We start from the raw sequence: 22,659 nt of genomic DNA, 5'->3' as shown, positions 1-22,659 counted from the left end.
GCTGCAGGAAGCTGAGTGTTCATATCTCAGCGGTGATCTTCCCTGGAGGTGTCCAAGGCCAAGGCTGCACAGGGTTTGGAGCTGCTCTAGTGGAAGGGAGTGGAATGAGATGATCTGTCAGGTCCTTTCAAGCCAAACCAGTCTGTGACTCTGTGTTCATTTGGCAGAGATAATCAAAGGAGGGGGATAGCTCTGAGAGATGGAAATGCCAGATGTTTCTGGGTTGGGATGTTGGGTAATGCCTCTGCTTTTGGAGTAATGCGGTGCTGAGCTCTGAGGGAAGAGGCTCGGTGGGTTGAACCCAGTGGACACGGGCAGTTCATCCTCTCCTTGTCTGGTGCATGATCTTCTGTGGTCAGAGGGTGATAATCTCTGGGCATGCCCATGGAAGAAATTTCTGATCATAGTAGGCCAAAAAATGGCTGCTGCCCAAAGACTGCACTTTGTTTTTTATTTTGTGCAATTGTTTAGTAGCAGTTTTGCATGAAACTTGTATAAACATTTCTTTGTGCCTTGGCCCATCCTGTCCACTTCTTCAGAAATTCAGGGATCTGCCAAGAAGCTGTGAAGAAGAGAGCTTTGTTTGCAGTCCAGCTCAGTCCCATCTGCATCCCACTGCAAGGAGAAACACATGGCCACAGATGCAGCCACCGACCTCAGCTGGCTGGTGGTGCCTCATCCCAAGGGTTAATTGAGAACTTCTGATTAAAATAACTCTGCAGTCCTTGGCTGCTTCTCTCTTAAGTGTTCAGTAGATTCAGATGCTGATGCTCGTGGGTGGCTCAGCATTTTGAACCTTTGCCTTCTGGAAAATTACAGTTGGGAGGCCAACAGGTACAGGGCAGCCTGGGAACTGGAGCCTTCATCTGTAACGCAGCCCGGCCCACCGGGGCTTTGGGGCTCAAAGTAGGTCCCCTGGCCACCAGTGGCTCTCCACACGTGCTCATCATGTGCTGGCAGTGGCTCCTCCTCTTGGGCTGGTTGTCCCGGGGCTGAGGTTTTATCCAGAGAGCCGGGAGCCAGCCGAGGTGTCCGGGAGGGACGAGCGGAGAGCGGCGCACGGGAAGCTGCTGCCTTGGGGACAGCGCTGCCCTCGGAGCCTGCAGGGGCTGCCCACGGGGACACAGGCCTTGGCTGCTCTGCCCTCTGCCCGAGGGGACCCAGCTGTGCCGGGGGACGCCCTGCCAAGCCCAGCCCTGGAGACCGACAGCGCGCCCGCCATGGAGGAGAGGGAGCCCCCGCCCAGGTGGGGAGCTGTAGAGAGGGGACAGGGCAGGGGGACAGGCTGGGGAAGGGGCCAGGGCAGGGGGACACAGGGCATGGAGGCTGCTCTTGGGACAGGTGAGCAAACTGCTGAGCTCAGGGAGTGTTGGGTTTGCCGAGGGGTGATGTGGGGTGCAGGAACCAGCCCCTGCTGTGGTGAGCCCTCAGCAGGTACCTGGCCATGCAGGTGACATTGGGGCTGTTCTGTTCCCTCTTCTTCCCTGGCCATCTTTGTTCCTTGGCCAAGCTCCAGCTGGTGTAATAAACCAAGCTTGCTCTCTTTGCCCATGACATTGGTTGTCCTGGTCCTTTTGGCGTGTTCCAGCTCTCTCCTGATAGAAATATGCTGGAAAACATTGTGTGCTCATTGGGGCCTCGTCCAGAGGCTGACGTGCAGGCTGCCTCCTCCCAGCAGGGCTGGAGCCTGCCAGGATGGGCTTCAGGAAGGATCAGCTGCAGCAAGTGCTCCTTCCTTTTAATGGGATTGAGAAGATGCTGTCAGGTTGAACTTAGTTTGGAACAAAGAAATGATATTTTTCTCCTGACAGTGTGTCTCTAATAGAGTTTTTTTCCAGCTGCCTGCAGATGCCTGTCAGTAGGACCTGTCAGTCATGTTTCTTACCTCAGTCAGTGGCTGCTGTGTAAGGGATTGCTGTCAGAGTGTGACTTCCATGCTTTTGACTTGAATTTTCTGTAACTAGCTTGTCTGGTTGCACTGGGCAAATAATTTAAAAAAAAAAAAGGCAGGCGCCCTTTCTAAGGAGAAAAGAACATTGTGCACATTTGCTTTCCTGTACTGAGGTTTTATTGAGGTTAAAGTTACCAAAATGAGTTGCTTTATCTGTTTTCTTAAACTGCAGTTGCACCTATGAAATAGTAACTTTGGAATAACTTTGTCACTGATACGATAAATCTATTTATCTGTGGAGTGGCAAATAGTATGAATAGAATGTAATTAACTCGGCCCTCATCTTGCTGTGTGAATTTACACTGCTCTTCCTACTTATTTTTAGAGGAAGGGGAAGTGTGTGCTTGATGAGATGAGCAGTGAGTCTGATCTCTCCCCTGGGAGCAGAGGGGAGTGTGGGCTGGTGCATGGGGATTTGGGAGACCTGGATTTGAATCTGGGCCCCGAGTCTGACCTGCTGCATGTCCTTGAGAAAGTCACAGTGCTGTGCTGCTCCCTCCTTCCCCCTTCCCCAGCCTCCATCTTGCCTGATCAGCCTGGAAATTGGAGACAAAATCTGCTGCATTTTGAGTGTCAGGAGGAAAAAGATTTGGTCTGAGAAAGAGCATTTCTCCCCCTTAATCTAACGGTTCATCAGCCACCCATGGGTGGCAGAGCAGCCTCCTGGACATGAAAGGTTGCAGCTGAAGGGAGAACAAGATCCTGTGGTAGATAAAGGCACTGCACTGATAGGGTTTTTTTAAGGTGCAGTCTCTGAAATGGAGCTCCATGTGCATAAAACCAGCAGTGCTGAGCCCTCCCAGTGCTGTCTCTGAGCTGGGTCCCACTGCAGGTTATGGAGATCTGGTGTTCAGGATCCTCTCCCAAAATCCTTTCATTTTCCCTTCCCTGGCGAGTGCAAAGAGCTCCTTTCAGATTTGCAAAGTCAGAAGCTTTGCAGATGACAGAGCTCTGTCCTCAGCCCCAGCACAGTGATTATTCACTGGGTGAGCTTTTAAATAAAGCACTTCCTCCCTTCCTTGGCTGTTCTAATGGAGTTCTTAGGAACCTTTCCTAGCATCCTCAGGGAGGAAATCTTCCTTTTTTTACTGAATGAGAAACATCAGGTTTGGGTTCAGATTTTCAAGTTAGCTGTGTCTGTGAAAATACAGAATGCTCTGTGGGTGTTATCCAGAAAAACAGATGAAGTCTTGGTTAGTCTATAGGATCAAATTTTCAGCCAAGTAATCTTGTAAAATTTGGATTTACCAGATTATCTAAGAATTGGATTTTCAGGATAATACAGTGTTTGGTTGCATTTAAAAAGTGTTAATTTGCTTGGCCTGATTTACCAATATTAATGACCCAATTCCATTTAATTCAAACACAGACTTACCTGGTCGTGGGGGTTCTCAGATCTCTTAATTTCTGGCTGATTCTGCTTATGCCATTAAGCAGTTCTTTGTGTTTGCTTCTTTGTTGTCTCTCTGCCCTTAAACTCTGGTCTTGCTTCTGTCAAAAACTGAAACAGAATTAAACTTTCCCTCTGGAATTTCCTGTCGGCAGTAATGAACTTGAAACACTTAAGTACAGTTGGAGATTCTATTCTTAAACAACCCAGATAGTGAAAAAGACTTTGATAAAGTGCTGCTCCAGTTTTGGTACCAGTACATATAAAATTGCCAATGTTTATTGAATTGAACACTAAACCACAGTGCAAATCTGCCAGGAGAGAGCTGGGTGCATCCTGGGACTGCAGGGCACAGCAAGGAGCTTTTTTCTTAATCTAAACAAACATCATTAAAGCATCTTAGAAAGACACAGTAATTTGTATCCCAGTAGCTGGGAATCAAGCAGTTTGCAATGAGACACATTTGGGCTCGTTTATTTTACAAACAGGATTTGCAGTCGCGGGGTAAAGAATTAAAATCCCACACAAAGCAGACGTGTGAGACATGAAATCGGGGAAGTAGCTTTGATTTCTTTGAAAAAGCCTTTTCAGAAATGCTGGCGATGAGGAGTGGCAGGGCAGGGATGTTGTCACAAACAGTCCCTGCGAGGAGGGACTTCAAACAGGGCCTTGGCTGGGCTCTTCAAGGAAAGCAAACTCCCGGCTCTTGGAACCTGTTTTTTCTGACTTAGCATCGGCAGGGAGATGAGTGATGGGAGAAATTAGTGTGAAATGTTTACAAAGCAGCTGCATTTCCCGTTCTGAGCGTTTCCAAAGGCAGCTGTCTCACGGAGGTGTTTGATATTGAACACTCGGTTTGATGTCGTGGTGTTGTCACTGGTAATCCCGCTTTAACGGCCCGTATGAAATGTGTTTTCATGAGAAAAGGGATTGCATTTCAGGGACTGTATTAAGCTTATCCTGGCTTATTCAAGGCCATTAGGCTGAGCATATGCTCTGCTTGTGCCCTAAAATGCAGCAGGGATTGGGAGCTGGTGGGAACTGCAGAGTTCTGGGTCTGCAGAGCTTCTCCTTGGCTTTGGGGACAAACCGTGGCCAGGGCTTGTGCAAACCCTTCCTCTGCCTTTCAGAACTGCTTCTGTTCAGTCCTTTTCACTGTAGGAAAAGCAGCTTGTGTTGAAGATACACACAAGGTAATGTGTAGTAAGAAATAATCAGAACTGAACCCCGGAGCTGTGTCACTTTCTGTTCGGTCAGAGATCGCACTCGTGGTGGTGTGCTGCAGATTTGTGCTCACCAGAGCAGGGGGGAAATCCTGCAACTCCTGGGCTGAATAGCAAGTTTTCCTGGCTTTAATTCCCTGCCTGAAACTAGCTAATGCATGAATGGATTCAGCCCCACAGAGCAGAGCTGGCGGAAAAACTTGTCGGTCAGTTTCTTGAAATTCACATGAAATTGAGCAGATTTGTTTGTTTATTTATTTTAGTCGCTTTCTTCAACAGAAACTTGATTTTTGTTTTCCTGTGCAGTTAAACTGTATATAAAACATACGGAGCCACTGACTTTGATATAGACACGAGGAAACAGTCACCAACAGAATTATAAAGGTTCATCTTTCAGGGCTTAAAAAAATACTGTAGAATGTGTTCATAGCTCAGGAATTTTTTGATGTCTGTGGGCAGATATAGTTAACTTCTCAATGTACAGTCCACTTTTAGTTCATCTTTCTTTTGTATCCTGGCAAGTCCTTCTGTTTCTTAAGATGTGAACCTTCAGCTTGGTGAGAAAAGAACATTATTTTTGCAGCTTGGGTTGCTGCTGTTGATGTTGCTGCCACCCGAGTTAGGCTGCTTGGAGAAATCTGACTTTATTTTTGCTAGATAATGCCATGCTTATCAGTGCTTCATCTTTGATTTTTTAGAGTGAGTTTACCTAGAGAGAATCTTGTTTTCCTGCAGTGTTTAAGGGGAGGAGGAGGACAGTGCTCCCTGGGTAACACTGCTGTGTTTCAGCTGGAGCAGGATGAATTTCCTGCAGGAATCCCCTCTTGCAGGGCTATGAAACAGCCATTAAAGCTGGGATTATGCACAGAATAACTGCAAATGTTCTCTTAGGGCCGTCCCCTCATCTAGTGTAAATCAGTTGCTCTTGGCAGTGGCATATCTAAAATAAATAAATAGTGGGGTAATGGTTGTATTTGTCCATGGAGCACAATTGCCTTTGCAGCAGCGTGACTGTGCCGTACCCACGAGAGCCAGGTACTGGGAGGGTGTGAAAATCCCCTGTCCTGCCCTTCCAGGGAGTTCTGGTGGTCATCCTGTGTGTGGTCAGTGCCCTGGGGATGGCAGTGTCCCCTCACAGCCAGGGACACACACATGGATGCTCTGACGTGGGGATGGCAGTGTCCCCTCACAGCCAGGGACACACACATGGGTGCTCTGATGTGGGGATGGCAGTGTCCCCTCACAGCCAGGGACACACACATGGGTGCTCTGATGTGGGGATGGCAGTGTCCCCTCACAGCCAGGGACACACAGGGATGCTCTGAGTGATGTGGGGATGGCAGTGTCCCCTCACAGCCAGGGACACACACATGGGTGCTCTGAGTGCCGTGGGGATGGCAGTGTCCCCTCACAGCCAGGGACACACACATGGGTGCTCTGAGTGATGGGGGATGGCAGTGTCCCCTCACAGCCAGGGACACACACATGGGTGCTCTGAGTGACGTGGGGATGGCAGTGTCCCCTCACAGCCAGGGACACACACATGGGTGCTCTGATGTGGGGATGGCAGTGTCCCCTCACAGCCAGGGACACACACATGGGTGCTCTGAGTGACGTGGGGATGGCAGTGTCCCCTCACAGCCAGGGACACACACATGGATGCTCTGAGTGATGTGGGGATGGCAGTGTCCCCTCACAGCCAGGGACACACACAGGGATGGTCTGAGTGACGTGGGGATGGCAGTGTCCCCTCACAGCCAGGGACACACACAGGGATGCTCTGAGTGACGTGGGGATGGCAGTGTCCCCTCACAGCCAGGGACACACATGGGTGCTCTGAGTGACGTGGGATGGCAGCGTCCCCTCACAGCCAGGGACACACACATGGGTGCTCTGAGTGATGTGGGGATGGCAGTGTCCCCTCACAGCCAGGGACACACACATGGGTGCTCTGACGTGGGATGGCAGTGTCCCCTCACAGCCAGGGACACACACATGGGTGCTCTGAGTGACGTGGGGATGGCAGTGTCCCCTCACAGCCAGGGACACACATGGGTGCTCTGAGTGACGTGGGGATGGCAGTGTCCCCTCACAGCCAGGGACACACACATGGGTGCTCTGAGTGACGTGGGGATGGCAGTGTCCCCTCACAGCCAGGGACACACACATGGGTGCTCTGAGTGACGTGGGGATGGCAGTGTCCCCTCACAGCCAGGGACACACACGGATGCTCTGAGTGATGTGGGGATGGCAGTGTCCCCTCACAGCCAGGGACACACATGGGTGCTCTGAGTGACGTGGGGATGGCAGTGTCCCCTCACAGCCAGGGACACACACAGGTGCTCTGAGTGACGTGGGGATGGCAGTGTCCCCTCACAGCCAGGGACACACACATGGATGCTCTGAGTGATGTGGGGATGGCAGTGTCCCCTCACAGCCAGGGACACACACATGGGTGCTCTGAGTGATGTGTCCAGGAGCAAACTTGCTCTCTCGGTCCCTGTGGTCTCCCTGTGTTGTGCACTTGGATAAATGTGCCAAGGCTGACAGGTTTTTACTGCCTCTGCTTCTGCCTTGTCCTGCTGAAGAAAATAATCAAAGATGACCCCCCAGAGGTCTGGTTTTGGGAGGATTAGTGTGGCCAGCTGTTGTTGACAGCATCTTTTAGAAAAAGCTTTTCAATACTGGGTACCTGGGAACTTTGCTCTTAAAAACCTTCCAGTTCCACTTTTTGCTTCACATTTCCCAGTTGTCAGAGGTAGGCAAAGCCTCCATTTGAGGTGGCTGATTATTTAGTGTTTGGAGCCAGAACTGGAGTGGTTTTGTCAGTCCCTTGTGAGCAGAGTGTGTGAAAAGCTTTGGAGCTGAATTAGTGCAGCAGTGACTCTGCTCCCTCCTGTGTGGGGAGGCCTGGGGGGTCACTGAGCCCCTTCTCCATCTGCCAGTGCAGCGTGCTCCTGAGCCCTGGCCAAGCTGGGCATTGGCAGGGAGAGGTGTCAGGGATGCTTTTGGCTATTAAATAGAGGTAGCCAGGACTATGAGAAAGCTCAAGGATAAATCAGTGTTTCAGAAGAGGCTCACTCCTGTGGGAATTGGCTCCCTGGAGCATCTCCTGGTGTGTTGGGGATGGCATCACACTGATGGGTGCTGGAACAGCATTCAGAAATCCGGGAGAAGGGGCAGTGAGGGCTTACACGGTGATTAATCTGCCTGAGCTTGGGAAACAAGGTTATTGGAGCCGGATCAGCCCTTGGTGAAGCCAAACTCCAGCACAGCTCTGCTGGGTGGGAGCAGCAGGGCTGGGGTTCCAGGCTGCACCCCAAACCCAGCCCTGCAGGCTCAGCCAGGAATTCTAGGGATGATCTGGGAAAAGCTCAGCTGTTCAATTCACTGAATTGAACTTAGGCTTGACACAACCTTTCTGATATCCAGAACTCTGTGATGGTTCTGGGTAAAGCTGACAAACATTTTATTAGTGGAATTGTCAGTAATTTGCAGAAGAGCATTTTTGGGGGGTTTGCACTATCATGATATATCAGAGTTATAATTTCACGGTATAGTGGGGTCTTCCTTGGTGAAGAAAATGTGAGAAAATTGAGGCTGTGTCCTGGAAAGTGCTGCAGGAATTGGCTTGTCCATCCCTCAGCCTGGTTTTGGGCAGTGGTCTGAGATTTTTTTTCTATTTTTTTGGCCAAGGAAAAAATCTCTAATGGAAGTCAATAACTTTGACCTTCACATTCCCTTGGGAACAGCTGCGGTGAGCATCTGCCTCTTGTGAGGAAAGAGTAATCCCCTCCCCAGCCTTGAAAGGAAACCTTAATGCCAGTTAGAAAGGGTTAATTTGGGAGTACCTGTGGGTTTTGTTGGCTTACACAGCTTTTGCTTTGGGCTGTGTTAATTCAGGGCTGAGCCTAATTTTGAGGGATGAAAAGTTTTTTAGTCTGAAGTTGGTAGTTTAACATCCAAGTCAGGAAATGGGAAAAGTTGTATTCCCAGTGTTGCTAATTCAGTCACTCTGCATATTTCTGTATGTTTCTTGGCATATAGCTTAAAATAGGTAGCAGTGTTTTTCTGTCCACTTATCAGGAAGGAATGGGAACAGACTGTGTAACATGCAGTGGCTGAAGGACTTGGCATTTAACAGGCAGCCAAGAAAGGGTTTGGTGTTGTGTGCACCCAGATTTGATTCCAGGGCAGCTGAGACCCCTTTACCTGCATACCAGCCTGGCCTCTTATCTCCTGGTTTTCCTGGATTTGTGTTTCATTGTACCAGTGACACAGATCTGCAGGGATAGAATGTCCATGCTGTGCTTTGATTTAATAATAATAATGAAAGTTGTTATTGTTATTCCCAGCAGCACAGATCTTTTGGGAGTGAGAAGGGAGAGCTGCTTGGAGCTTTTCAGAAGAAAAGTGTAACTTTAGGTGTTTATTGCCCTTTCATAGCTGCAAACATCACCTTTTAGATCTCCATGAACTTGTCCTGGTTGAGCTCCAAGCTTGCCTAACAACCTGCTCCTTTTGGTAAACAAGATAATGCTCAGGGAAGGGGGTATTTATCCCTAGAATAAGCAGAATTTCCTGCTGCTCCCCTTTTCTGCTCTTGGAGCATTGAGAGCCTCTTTGGGTGTGATGGAGGGAGAGGGAGGAGGTGTTGGGAGCTTTTGTGCCTCAGTGCTTTTCTCCCTGGGCAGTGCTGGCTGCAGGGCTCACAGGAGGAGCAGCTTGGAGCAGCCTTGGTGCTGTTTGAGTCCTCAAGCACAGGAGCTGCTGGGCCTTTTGAACTCGCTGATCAAAAAGCAGGGCTTGGGAGGATCTCCAGGAAACCAGCAAATGGGCTTGGGAAAGATGTCTCTGAAAATCTGTTCTGTTGGGTTTGTTATCCGGGCTCGTGTTGGGCTCTTTGTTGCTGTGACAGATTGAAACTCAAATTTTTTCTATATTTATTGAAATGACAGGTGGATCCTGTGTTGTTTGGACTTGGGGCTTTAGAGAAAATCAAGTTCTTAATGCAGTTCAAGTTGGCAGCACTCAGTGTCTGTCTCTTCAGTGTTACATTTAAGCCATCTATATTAAACCTAGAATTGAAGAATTACTGATTTAATGGGGATTTGGTTGTCTGATAAAGCATTTGACTTTGGAAAAATCGTAATTTTTTTTATATGCAAAATCTATTGTCAGGCATGCTGATTGGGTCTTCACCTAATTCTGGTTTTGGGCCTGTGGGTGTAAGCTGGAGGCTGCTGGTGTCATGTCCAAATTTTATCAAAAAATGTTGCCATGAATCGGGTCAATATTTGGAATTTCTCAGGAGCACCATTCCAGCACAAAGGAGAACCTTAAAAGGATGCTTAAACCTTTAGTTCTGGCAAAGAAATGTGATTTAGATACAAATGTGGCAGAAACTGCAGCAGTCCCCTTTTGCCTGTGGCAGGTGGGATGGAAGGGGTTGCTGCAGCTGCACTCAAATCCAGCATCCTCTGGGATGAATGCCTGCCTGTGAGGCAGTCCCACGTGCAATGAGATGCCAGGAGCTGCTTGTTTTTCCTGGTTTATTTTTCCAAGCAAGCACTCTGGCCTGCTGGGCTTCCTTTGATACCTGAAGTTGCTCTGTGAGAACTTGCTCGGTTTTTCAAACAAACCAACAATCAAAGGCAAAGGCTCCTGTTGCTGTAACCCCTGGTAGCTGCACCAAGGAATTCTGCCTGATTCATGTTGTGCTTTCTTCTTTCTTCTTTCTTCCAGGGGCAATAAGCCAGAGATGACTGACAAGATGTCGAGCTTCCTTCATATTGGAGATATTTGTTCTCTCTATGCAGAGGGCTCAACAAATGGATTTATTAGCACTTTGGGGTAAGAACAGCTGTTCTCTTGTATTCAAAACCCTGTAAGAAGGACTAGCAGAGCTCAGCTAGCTCTCCTGAGCCTGATCCTAGGGAATACTGGCTAAAGCAAGGGGGCTTTATGGATAGACTTGGCCCTACATTTAAAAATAGCCTGAAGTCAATATGGCAAGGTAGATTTTGGGAGGTTGGAGAGTGTATCCATGGCTGTGGTGCAGTTTAATATCCTTGGTGGGGAGGAGAAACCTTGTCAGGTGAAGGGGTAGGGGGGAATGAATGCAACCCAATGATTTTCATGTTGTTGTCTGTCCCGTGTCCGTCCGTGTGTCCCGTCCTGTCCCTCCCTGCCCCTTCCCCAGTCAGGGATGAGCAGACCCCAGTGCACTCTGCTGACTGCACAAAGGATGTAGCACAGGCAATGGAAGTACTCTAAAAAACATATATATCTAACAAAACCCCATATTTATCTAACAAAAAAATAAATCAAATCCCCGAGCCAAGTGGTTTAAATACCAGTAACTCACCACTACAGCTAGTTTGGCCTTAAAATTGAGGTTTAATTTGAGGTTTCTCCTACAAACAAAATTGTTTTTCTCCTATCAAAGGGGAAGATGTTTTGACCCTTGTGCTTTGCCAGAGCCCTGGAGCAGCAGTGGGAGCTGTGTTGTGCCAGCTCCTGCCCCTTTGTGCTGCCTGCACCAGGCCAGGGGCAGGTGCTGTGCAGCACGAGAGGGGAATGCTGCTCCATCCACCACAAAAACAGCTTTTCACGTGGGAAAAGCACGAGCTGGCAGAGCAGAGCCATGGGCTTGGAGCACAGCTCTGAGGAGGGCCAGGGAATGTTTGATCCCAATGTGGAGGAACCTCTGCAAGCATCAGGAGCTGGTGCTGCCTGGGCAGGAGCCCTTGCAGGGTGAGAAGCTCCAGAGCACCTCTGGCCCCTGTTCCCCAGGGCAGGAGCAGTGAGGGGCACACACACAACCTGCTCTCTCTCATTTCCAGTAGCCCTAAGGGCCTCAGGGGGGGTACAGTCACAGCACATTTTTGATGCCTACAGCCCAGATGCAGCTGCTAAATGGAGCTCCCAAGCAGGGTACAGAGCCAGCATCCTGGTAAGTGCCTCGGCAGGAAACGATGGGCTGCAGTCTCTCCTGAGTGACTCCAAACTAACTTGTAGGTTTAGTCCTCTAGCTATTAGGATTCTGGAAAATAAGGGGGCAGAGAAGGAAGCAGTCACTGAAGATGCACCATGATCTATTATAGGAAAGAGAAGAAAATATGGGATGCTGCCAGAAAGGAGAGAAGGTATGATAAAAGCAAGGGGTGTAGTAAGTAGGGTTGGTCGAATAGTATTTGGCAAATGTATTTGACAAATTTCCCAGGTCCTGGTCAAATATGCCACGTGCACTGTGCAGCCCTGGATCAGCTGTGTGACGGGCCAAATACTATCTGCTGAACACTGGCAGCATGAGTTATCCTCTACAGCTGCCCATTGTTTCTCCTCCCAGTCCCGAAGCGAGTTTGGCAGTGAATAACTGCAGGCCAAGTAGAAAGTTGTTCTGCCATGTGGGTCCTGTGCATGAACAGTATGCAGTGGCTGTGGCTTCTGAGGGCATTGCTGAGCAGATGTTTTTCACCATGGCTGGTCCTTGTGGACATGACAGGCCCCAAGCTTTGTTATCTCCTAGGCTTGATGAGATGTTCTCATGGCAGGCCTGAAGTCCCCTCTGTGTTCAGGCCTCCTCTTTGATTTGGTTAGTGCTGTTTTAAGGTAACTGCATTATGTAATGGCCACATATCTCTGAGCCTAATTTAAGCCAGAAATCCTAATTGCTATGTGAAACATGAAATGCATTATCATCTTAATAAGCCTCTGTAATCAAATTAGTTTTGTCCCATATTTAATTTAGTCTTTATCCTGGAGAAAATTAAAGCAGCAAAGGGAAGATTTGGTGTAATTGTCCTCCAGCCCATGTGGAGTTTTGACAGTCTGATGTCATAACATGTGTAATGACTTGTTATGTGGTTCCTGAAGGTTGAGGAGCAGATGCCACTCACTCTACATTCTAAAGCTGTCCTAAATCTCTGAAGAGTGTTCCTATTGAATATTCCTATGACATGTTGCTTAATCTTAACTTGACTCTTGCTGTTTCCCAGACTCAGTGCTGTCATCATGATGATTACTGGTGTACAATCTATCCTCTTTTGTGTTTCTCACCCTGTAAAATTTTCCTCTTACTAGTTTGGGAAGTTCCTCTTTATTTTCAACTTAATCTCAGATGAGAGGGATGCATTGCACTGAGGTTATCTGTATGGGATGATCAGAGTAACCGATTTCCTGGATATTTTTGGCCCTTTGTTCACCAGAAGCAGGTGCTGCAGCTCAAATGTTAATACCATTCATGTTGGAGCACCTATATATAAATATATATATATAGTACTGAGTAGGGAGAAAATCCATGGGGAAAAAGCAATTCACTCTGAATGTTTGCATATGCAAATCTTAGATGCATAAAACTGTTGAGCCCTCTTAATTTCTCTGATCTCTTAATTTTCATGCACTTCCTTATTTTCTCTAATTGTCTCAAGATGCTCCCTGCATGTGAGCAGCCTCTGCAAGGAACAACTCTCATATTCTAGGTCTCAGTCTTCCTCCAGTTGATTCTGCATGAGAATGGACCTCTCAAACCTTTGACCTTGGAGTTTTACTTTCTACGTTTGTGTAGAAAGCCTCTTTGACAGATTGGTTGGAAGGGCCCAATTGAGTCATTTAGGATCAAAACAAGCCCCAAAGTGTTTGGTTACAGGTGCAATTTTCCAGTTTGGGAAAAGCCCAATTCCACCTTGATCCTGAGCTGCTCAGAGCAGTGGGAACAGGGGCTTCCCACCTATTCCCTTTATTCTGTGGGATTTCAGCTGACCCTGTGGGGGTTGTGCAGGGACAGCAGCTCTGTCCTGGCATTCCCTCTTGGAATCTCTTGGGTTTGCTTGTCCAGCTCCCCCTCTTCCTACCAGAACAGGAGGCGGCTGGCTCCATCCCTCAGCTCGGCTGGTGAGCAGGAGGGTACATTTGTGCCTTCATTTCTCTCAGGAGTCAATTTTTATTGTGGCACTGACTCTTCCTGCCATTTCTTAGTACTTGGGTCAGTGTCCAGTTTGCATAGCTGTCATATTTCCCTGTTCTCTATTCATACAAACACATTTGCAGCGTGACTCAAATCTGTCCAAGAGGCAGGAGCTGTCCTGAGGCTGTCTGTCACCTCCCTAGAATATGGGCTGTTCTGTCTGCACCTCGAGCAGGGCACGTAAGGATGATGCAGAACACAGGAGCAATGACTTTTTTATTGTCCCACCTACCAGGAGCAAAGCTCTGGGCAACAGTCAAAATTAGCTGCATGCTTCTTAGAAAGACCTGGCATAAGTTGGCATTTGGGGAATGTCTTCTGCTGAAGTGGCCACTCGGATGAAATATTGCAAGTGAAAGACTTTGGTTTTGTGACGAGGATGGAGGGGGCTGCAGGGGATGGGATCTCACTGCACTGCTCATTTCTTTGCAGCCTTGTGGATGATCGCTGTGTGGTACAGCCAGAAGCAGGTGATCTTAACAACCCACCCAAAAAATTCAGAGGTAAGTTGGTCAGACAGCTCCTTACCCTTCTCTTAGAAATGATTCTTTTTGTGCAGTGCTCTGTAACAATTTCTCACCTCTGTGGCACATTTTAGTGTCATCTTCTTCCATGGATGGCAACCCATGAGGAAAAATGTGTGTGTTGAATGTCTGTGGTGGTTTAAGCTGAGTCAGCCCCACCCAGAGGGATGGGGAGAGGAAGAGAGTTCAGATCAAGCAGTTCAGTAGATAAAGGAGCAGCTTCACCCAGCAGCAAGGCAGGAGAGTGGATTGGTTCCCATTTCCCATGGGCAGGCAGGTGTTGGGCCAAGACAAATGGCACCTAGCAGGCACTGCCAGCTCTGTGCCCTGCTGGGCTGGGACACCCTGGGCATGGCTGTGCCCCCCAGCCCTCACAGGGAGGTGGGAGCAGAGATCTGCTCAGCACTAACTCAAACACCCCTGTGTGAGCAACAGCTTCCAGCACAAATCCAAAATACAGCTCTACCAGCTACTGCAAGGAAAATTAACTCTGTCCCAGCCCAGCAGGAGTGAAGCAAGCTGTGTGAGGGGATGGGGTTGAGGTTACCCTTGTTTGCCTTTCCTATCTCTCCAAATGTTCACAATCCCTGGGAATTTCATTTCTTTTTCTCCATTCCATCACACCTTCTTTCTAATTACCCAGTACCAAACCTCAGGGAGGAGGAAAATAAAAAGGAGCAAGTGTTAGCCACAGCTATTGTTATCTGACCTAATTTGATATGAGCTACCTTGGGCTTTGCTTTCACTCTGCCAGGAAACTTATGCTCAGTGATAAGAAATTAGTGCTCTGCTTTTCACTTTGGCAAGAAAGGCCTCAGACAGGAAGAGAAGCACTCACTGGGATTTGGTTTGCAAAGATCTCGAATTCTTTTTCTCACCCCTGGGTTGCATCTTTCACCCACAGGATAACTCAGCCAAATATTCTACAATTTTGGTCAGGATTTTATTGTTTCAGATGTAGCAGCACCTGTGTTTCGTTTCTTTGGATGAATCTGTTTCCTTGCTTATGCTTTGCCTTTATCAGGGTCTCAGAATCACCATAATTCTGTTCAGGTCTGCCCAGAACTGCAGGTGATTGCCCTTGAAAACCATGCACAGTCTGTGCTGCTGGTTTTGCCTGCTGTTATTTGGGTGGTTTTGGGGTTTTTTTGCCATGACACGATGTCCCATGTAATGAAGCTCTCCTTTTAAAATATTGCTGAAATCTGTGAGTTCTTGTTGGTTTTTCTCCCTTTTTCCTGGAAAACTGAAGAGCTGATAATTGAAACACTAAAGAGGCAACCTGGGAAGGTTCAGCATTCAGTGGTAAGCTCTCCAAGAAAGAACAATGTTGTTTTGTGAAGCAGAGCCTTGACTTCTGAGCCATTCTTGATGTTAAAATTGTATGGAAGAATAAAAGCAGATTTGACTGAGACTGCTGGGTGCAGAGGGAGGCGGAGGGAGAGACAGAGAGAGAGGAAAGAATGAGAAAAAGGCAATTCTTGCTAGCACAGTTTAGGAACTGCAAGTACAGAGAGACATTTGTCTGACATAAAACACCGTGGTTAGACATTGTAAATGTTCTCATATTACTTATAATTTATACAGGGAGAAAGAATGGTGTGAACCTTTTCCAACCTTTGTAGTTACTTCAGTGAAGCTTTCATGGGGAGGTTTATGCTTAATGGTGAATGGCAACAAAAGTCATAAAATTTTAGCAGGCTTTTCTCTTATTTATACACATACTTTGTAAGTGTAGTCTGAGATAAAATGCTTTCTGTGATAAACATGTTCAGAAGAAGTAATTGTGGAGTTTATCACCTCATCCTCACCAGAAATGGAAAATACTCCATTTTTATGCAGCAGCTGGGTGGGGCTTGGAGCAGCCTGGGGTTGGGGAGGGTGTCCCTGCCATGGGAGGGGATGGAAGTGGGTGAGTTTTGAGCTCCCTTCCAGCCCAAACCATCCAGAATCATGCTGGTCAGCACAGCAGCTGCAGCCTGAGGAGTGGGGTCAGGCACTGGTGATTGTGAGGGAATGTTCAGAAATCTTTTTGGAGTAAAAAGAAAATAAATCAGATGGAAGTGACCTGGATTGTACCCTTACAGAGGATTGGGAAAACGCTTCAGTGGTTCTGTGACCTGCTTTGTGTCCCTGTGCTCCAAGGGGTCACTGGGAGGGACACTGAGCCTGGCACCTTTGGCCAGGCTTGGGGATCTCCTTTCTGGTACCATTTTTTGAGAAGTGTCATTCTGAGCTTCTTAGAGCAGCTCTGTCCTCTGTGGGCAGATGTAAAACTCTTGTAAACACAAATTTCATGCTTAATCAATGTGAGGAGAGATCTCTAGAAGCAAGATTGACTGCTTAGATACACATAGATGATTGCAAGAAATTTGAGTGTGAAACTCAAGCCTGTCTATCCAGTGGCAGAATGAATCCACCCTGCTTTTTCCCTCACCACAGGTGCTTCAGGTTGTAGAAAGTCATGTTGCCAAGGCTACATTTAATCCCTTGCATCTGGTGGCAGCAGCAAGGCCCTGCTCTGGAGGGCGGGGGATTTTCTTTGCACCTCAGGCCCTTGAAATGGAGCAGAGCTGCTGTGCACAAAGTGGGGGTGTGTGCACACAGGGGGTTTGGCAGCAGTGCCTCAATGCGAGTATGTTCTGTCACTAAACACTGCTAACCTGCTGCTGCTGTGAAAATAGCCCTGCCTGAGCAATGTGCTCCTAAAAACAGCCCCTTCCCAGCTGAGCTGGGGTTTGTGTGCTGGGAGATCTCTGCTTGGAGGCAGAGGGGGAATCTGGGACTGAGGATGGTGGGACAGGAGGAGCAGAGACATCCTGGGGACACCAGCACTGCCTCTGTTGACAGGAGTGGTGGGAAAAGCTGGCTGGAAGATGGAGCTGGAGATGGGAGAGCCCTGGAAAGGGTGAGGGGCAGAGGCAGCAGAGAGACAGAGAGGGAGTGATGCTTGGAATTGGAGTGTGGAGTAAAAGTGCAAAGGAGATGGTTTAAAAGGAGTGCAAAGGAGGTGATTTAAAAAAAATAAAATTCCCAGGTTATTAGATGGAAAAAAGTGCAGTGCTGGAGTTGGAAGGAGCTCCAGAGGAAGGTAGTGCAGCACACTCAAGTTCCTGTGAGTGTTTACCTGCAGTTATTTCACGTGTTAAATGCCATGGTGCCTCTAGGTCATTAAAGTATTCATTTGATCACTGGAAGGTGTGAAGGCTGATTCTTCTTCTTGCTGTTTTCCATACCAAGCAGAATTATTTAGCACCTGAGGTCAGTGGTTTGAGGTTGGATGGCAGTTATGGTCTAAGATTTCAGTGGAGTTTTTTTATTCTGGCTTTCTGTGTCCACTTTAAATGCAGTGGTTTGGGTGTGTTTGGGGTTTTTTTCAAGTGCAGCATTTCTCTGCCCCTTCATGCCTCCAGCTCCATTCAAAAGTCCTCTAAATCTGCTTTTCCAAATGTGAAGACTGAAGATTGCATTCATTAGTGTTTCTTTTTAATAATGTTTATGCAAAAGAAGGTTTTTTTACTTACTTAACTGTTGTAAATGTACTGTGTACAGATGAGATTCCTGGAAGAAATCCTACTTGTGTGAGTCTCCAAAAAAAGAAAGAGTGTGACATTCCCTTAGTTATCTGCACTTCTTTAAACAGAAAAGACATTGAATGTTTTTATGAAGCTCCAATTGCCATAGCTGAAGAGGGGCTATAAATGAATTTCCTTTGAACGTGCATGGATTGATGTGGGAAGTGTGAACTGGAGCTGACCCTCAGCTGGGCTGGAGCTGCAATTTCCACTGGAAATCATTGCTGAAACACACACAGTTCCTTATTCTGCAGGTGCCACTCTGCCCTGCCCTGGTGCAGGAGCTGCAGCAGAGCCTGGGGCTGGAGATTTGGTGTGGAGCTGCTGCTCTGTGCTCTCACTGAGCTGGGCCGTGCATTTGCAGGGCTTTATTTGTGCTCATGTGTGCTGGAGCTGCTGCTCTGTGCTCTCAGGGACATGGACTCTGTATTTGCAGAGGTTTATTTGTGTTCATTGGTGCTGGAGCTGCTGCTCTGTGCTCTCAGTGAGCTGGACTCTGTATTTCCAGAGGTTTATTTGTGTTCATTGGTGCTGGAGCTGCTGCTCTGTGCTCTCAGTGAGCTGGACTCTGTATTTCCAGAGGTTTATTTGTGTTCATTGGTGCTGGAGCTGCTGCTCTGTGCTCTCAGGGACATGGACTCTGTATTTCCAGAGGTTTATTTGTGTTCATTGGTGCTGGAGCTGCTGCTCTGTGCTCTCGGTGAGCTGGACTCTGTATTTCCAGAGGTTTATTTGTGTTCATTGGTGCTGGAGCACAGCCCTGCACCCAGCCAAACGTGTTTGTTTAATGCAAGACTACTGCTACTACAGCAAAACAGTCTGGCTGACAGGCTTCTCAGGAAATTCCTTGCAGCTCTTTATTTGGGATGCAGAGCTGTGTGCCAGCCTCCCAGCAGCTCTGCAATAGCTGCTGGAAACTCTGGCAGAAGGGGCACTCACTGGGTTAATTTGTCCAGCAGCTCCCTCCTTCCAGAACATTGTTTTAGTAGTTGCTGGGCAACACTCTTTTTTTGGCAAGATGTTCAAGGAATGAACCCATATCTTAGACTTAAAATACCCTCATGGCGGAGCAGGAGAGGAGTAGTTCAGATTCTGTTTGTTCTTTTGATGCTGATCCACGCTGTGCTCCTGGGGCTGCTGCCTCTGCAGGTGCTGGGGGCCAGCCCTGGGGCTCAGCCTTGGAGCTGCAGCGGGAGGAGCTCCCCAGGCAGCTTTAATTTATCATGATATGGCTGTAAATCTGGATTTAGTGTGGATCATGGAATGGCTTGGGTTGGAAGGGACCTTATGTTTCATCCAGTGCTGCCCCTGCCATGGCAGCAACACCTCCCACTGTCCCAGGTTGGTCCAAGCTCCATCCAAGCTGGCCTTGGGCACTGCCAGGGATCCAGGGGCAGCCCCAGCTGTGCCAGGGCCTCTCCACCCTCCATTCCTTCCAATATCCACAGTTTTGATGGATGTTCTTGAGTTATCCCTGCTGAAGCCAATGTGCTTCTCCCTGGCAGGAATGTTTTCTATTTTGTCCTTCACAGCTTTGCCATCACTGATCTGAAGCCTCCCCACTCCTGCTTTGTGCTGCATGAAGGAAACTCCATATGAAGGAAAAATATGAAGGAAATCTGTGATTCATGCAGGTTTCCTGGAGGCTCTGCAATCCTGTTGCACACATACACATTATTTACCCTTATTTAGCCAGGGCAAGCTTGTTTGTGCTTTGCCATCAGGGCTGAGATTAGGGATCCTTTCAGCTGGAGGGTCACATAGTTCATTTCCCAAACGCTTCTGCAAATTAAAAACCAAGCTAAAACAAACACCCAGGTCCCTGTGCCTGTTGGTTTTGGAGGAGTGTGAGCAGCAGACGGTGCCTTTGGGGTGCTGCAGTGCCACCCCTGTGTTCAGCAGGAGTGTTCTGTGGGGTCAGGATCAGCCTGGGGCTCCTGTGGGCAGCCTTGAATCCTCTCCACGCACACTTTTCCCGCTCTGCTGTGGGGAAAGGGATGATATCAGCTTTTTAAACTTTGATGTGAAACAGCCTGAGTTGTTTGACTCTCTCAGCTGAGTTGGAGTGGGTGTTGTGCAGAGGTTTGAGCTGGAAGAGGATGGGTTGGATCTGAGCTGCACAGCCAATCTGGGCTTCCTTTCCTTCTGAGCATGGAGTTTCTCATGCTGCTGAAATGCTTGCCTGCATTCATTAAGGTGCCTGGGTTCCTTTAAGGAATATTTAAACTGGACTTTAAATATGGTTTCTTTTTCTTTTCCCCCTCTGAAAGTAGCAGTTCAAATAGCAGGATTTGTTTTTCGTGCAGGAAGCAGAACTTTGGGGAGTGCCCGAGTGCTGAGGCCAAAGCCTTCTTGCAGAGACATCCATCACTTGCAATAGAAACTCCTTTCCAATTTTGAGATGTCCAAGTCAGATTAAAATGCCTGTGCTGAATACCAGAAGTAGAAAGTGAAGCATAATAGTGAATACCCACTTAAACCAACTTCTGTTTTACAAACAAACACCATAAAAAGAAAAAAGATGCCTCTTACCCCTTTTTCAAAAATAGTAGAAATCAAAATAGGAAGTGTAAAATCAAAATAAGTTGTTTTAGGTTGTTTGATGGAAAAGAAAAACTATAAAAATACAGTCTGTTGTTGTGTCTATATTTTTTTAATTCAAAATTGAAGCATTGAGCATTTTGAGTAAAAAAAAAATCTTTTAGTCTTGCTGAATTAGGATGTAGTTGAATCTGAAATACATTTTGCTGCCTTGATGAGGAATCTTTCAGTATTTATAGAGCTGCACTAGAAAACTGCCAACTGCTTGTATGCATTTGAATTTGCTGCCCTTTATAAGATGAAGAAATCCTGAATCCTGCCTCTGAATTGTGAAACTTTAGCCCACTGCAGCCTACGTGCAAGCAGATGTTGGGGACAATTGCCACTGCAGCATTTAGATATTATAAAAAAGCTGGGAAGTTGGAAGTGTTGCTTTTCCATGCAGACAAGTTTGCTTTGTATCTGCTGAGGCTTGGGATGCCCTGAGCTGGGGGATGCAGGAATCCAAGGGAAGGTTGGTTGGGATTTTTATTTGGTTGGTTTTATTTCATTTCCCACATCTCTTGCAGTAGTTCCTTACAAGTTTGAGGGGAATTATTTGTGATGGAGTACCAGGATATCCCAAAGGCATCCTGATTGTGGTGCTCTGATTCCCAGGCCAGGCTGGATGGTCCCTGGGACAAGGGGAGCTGTCCCTGCCATGGCAGGCTGGGAATGGGATGAGCTTTAAGGTCCCTTCCACCCCAAACCCTGCAGGGATTCTGTGCTGATGTGCTTAGCAGAGATAAATGACTGGCTGAATAATTGCTGGTGCTCAGGATTATTTCTGTGTGCACTGATGGGTGCTGAGATGGGTGGGAAGGGTCTGTGGGGCACAAATCAAGGTTCCTGTGCCAGCTGGGGACAGAGGAGGGGCTGGCTCTGGGGCACAGACACTGGCTGGGCTGTGTTTCCCTGCTCTCTGTGCCCAAACAGCTGTCTGCCAACTTATGGGCTTCAGGAGCTTTCATGTGGGATGTCTGCATGGAGATTGTTTGCAGAGCAAAGCCCCTTTGAAACTGAAAGTGCCATTAAAATGCATAACTGGAACGCTGTGTGAAACCCAATCTGTTGGTTCAGGTACAGCAGGGGAAGGATGGGGATTTAATTTATTATTATCTCTCTCCTGGGGAGAAGTTTGATCTGCCCCTCTGCAAATGGGGGTGGCAGTTCCATCCTGACGTGTCCCTGTGTGGGACGGGGGGGCCTGGCTGTGCCCAAAACTGAAGAAATGAACAAAATGCTCATTTGAACACTTACTCTTTCTCAGCTCTTGCAGGTCTGAGCTTCTTCCCCGTGGAAAACTCAGGGTATTTCAGGTAGGATCAAGGAAGGGATTGCCAAAAAGCAGTGCTGAGCTATTAAGTAGAGCAGTTGTGTTAATAAACCTGGTCCCAACCTTGTAGACAAAAGAATACTGTGGCTTTGTTGCCATAGTTTCAGTGCAAAATCTGACCTTAGCTACAATAACATTCGGTTAGAAAGAACTAGCTAATCAGTTTTCTAAAATTAGTGTGTTCCCTAGTACATAAGCCAGTATGAACAGGATATTTAATGAAATATTATACTTAGTCACAAGAGCCCAAGGGAGTGAAATGCCTTGATGAATTGTGGGGGTGGGGTGACATTGGTGCCTATCTTTTAATATAGCAAAGTTATTAAAATTTGTGGCTTGCTTAATATTTAGAGTAGTGAAGTGTGTTCCTGTGTGCACCCCATCAGTTGTGCTCTGTTTTTGAGAGGCTCTCAGAGCCTGTTGTGTGAGCTGGCAGCATTGAGGTGCTGGGGAGCACTTGCAAAGGACCTTCAGGTGAAGCTCAGGGTTAGTGTTCTGTTTCTGTAGAGCAGAGCACAGGTTCTGCTCTGCAGGGGAAGGACTCTTGCTCCTTTAGGAGGATGCAGACAGATGGATAATGTCATCAATCGTGTGGAAAAAGCCCTGTGTGTGAGGACAGGAGTCCCCCAGGTACTGGGAGCATCCTGAGCTGTACATTCATTTTCTAAAGTGCTGAGAGCCCCAGGTGAGGTGTGGGGTGTAAAATCCTGCTGGCACTCCAGAGCACCTCTGAGATGCATTTATTGTGCTCAGGCTCACTGACCTGGCCCTGGGTGAGGGTTTATCCCACTGTGGTAACTTAGAGCCAAAGATTGGTTTCTTTGCAGTGCAGGAGCTGTGATGAATTATTGTTTTCTTCTGTGCAAGCTGGTTATTTGGGCATAAATATAACAAATACAAAATAGGCAAGGCTGGGGTGGGAGGCTGGGTGGGCTGTCTGTTCTTCTCTTCTGTTTGGAGTTTTTTGAAGCTGTGTTCACCTGCTGTGGGTGCTTGAGGTACCAAAATACACAGGGAAAGGTTTTTTAGGCAAGGATCGTCAAAAGATGCTTCCCACTTTGGTGGGAGCTTTTGGAATTTCATAGCCAGTGAGTTTCAGGATCATCAGCTCT

General features: G+C 47.6%; 1 protein-coding gene across 1 annotated transcript in view; it reads left to right on the top strand.

Annotated features, from left to right (window-relative positions):
* The window catches only part of ITPR1 (inositol 1,4,5-trisphosphate receptor type 1), a 160,142-nt gene that overhangs the window by 5,017 nt on the left and 132,466 nt on the right, over nucleotides 1-22,659 (top strand). Inside the window, exons 2-3 of the mRNA XM_064723957.1 lie at nucleotides 10,310-10,417; nucleotides 13,965-14,035. Of these exons, the coding sequence (XP_064580027.1) occupies nucleotides 10,326-10,417; nucleotides 13,965-14,035 (163 nt within the window). The 5' untranslated portion in view covers nucleotides 10,310-10,325. The remainder of the gene's footprint in view (nucleotides 1-10,309; nucleotides 10,418-13,964; nucleotides 14,036-22,659) is intronic.

The sequence above is a fragment of the Zonotrichia leucophrys genome, chromosome 12 (assembly GCF_028769735.1).
Source record: "Zonotrichia leucophrys gambelii isolate GWCS_2022_RI chromosome 12, RI_Zleu_2.0, whole genome shotgun sequence".
NCBI lineage: Eukaryota > Metazoa > Chordata > Aves > Passeriformes > Passerellidae > Zonotrichia > Zonotrichia leucophrys.
The sequence above is the reverse complement of the archived record's forward strand: the minus strand, read 5'-3'. Positions and strand labels throughout refer to the sequence as shown.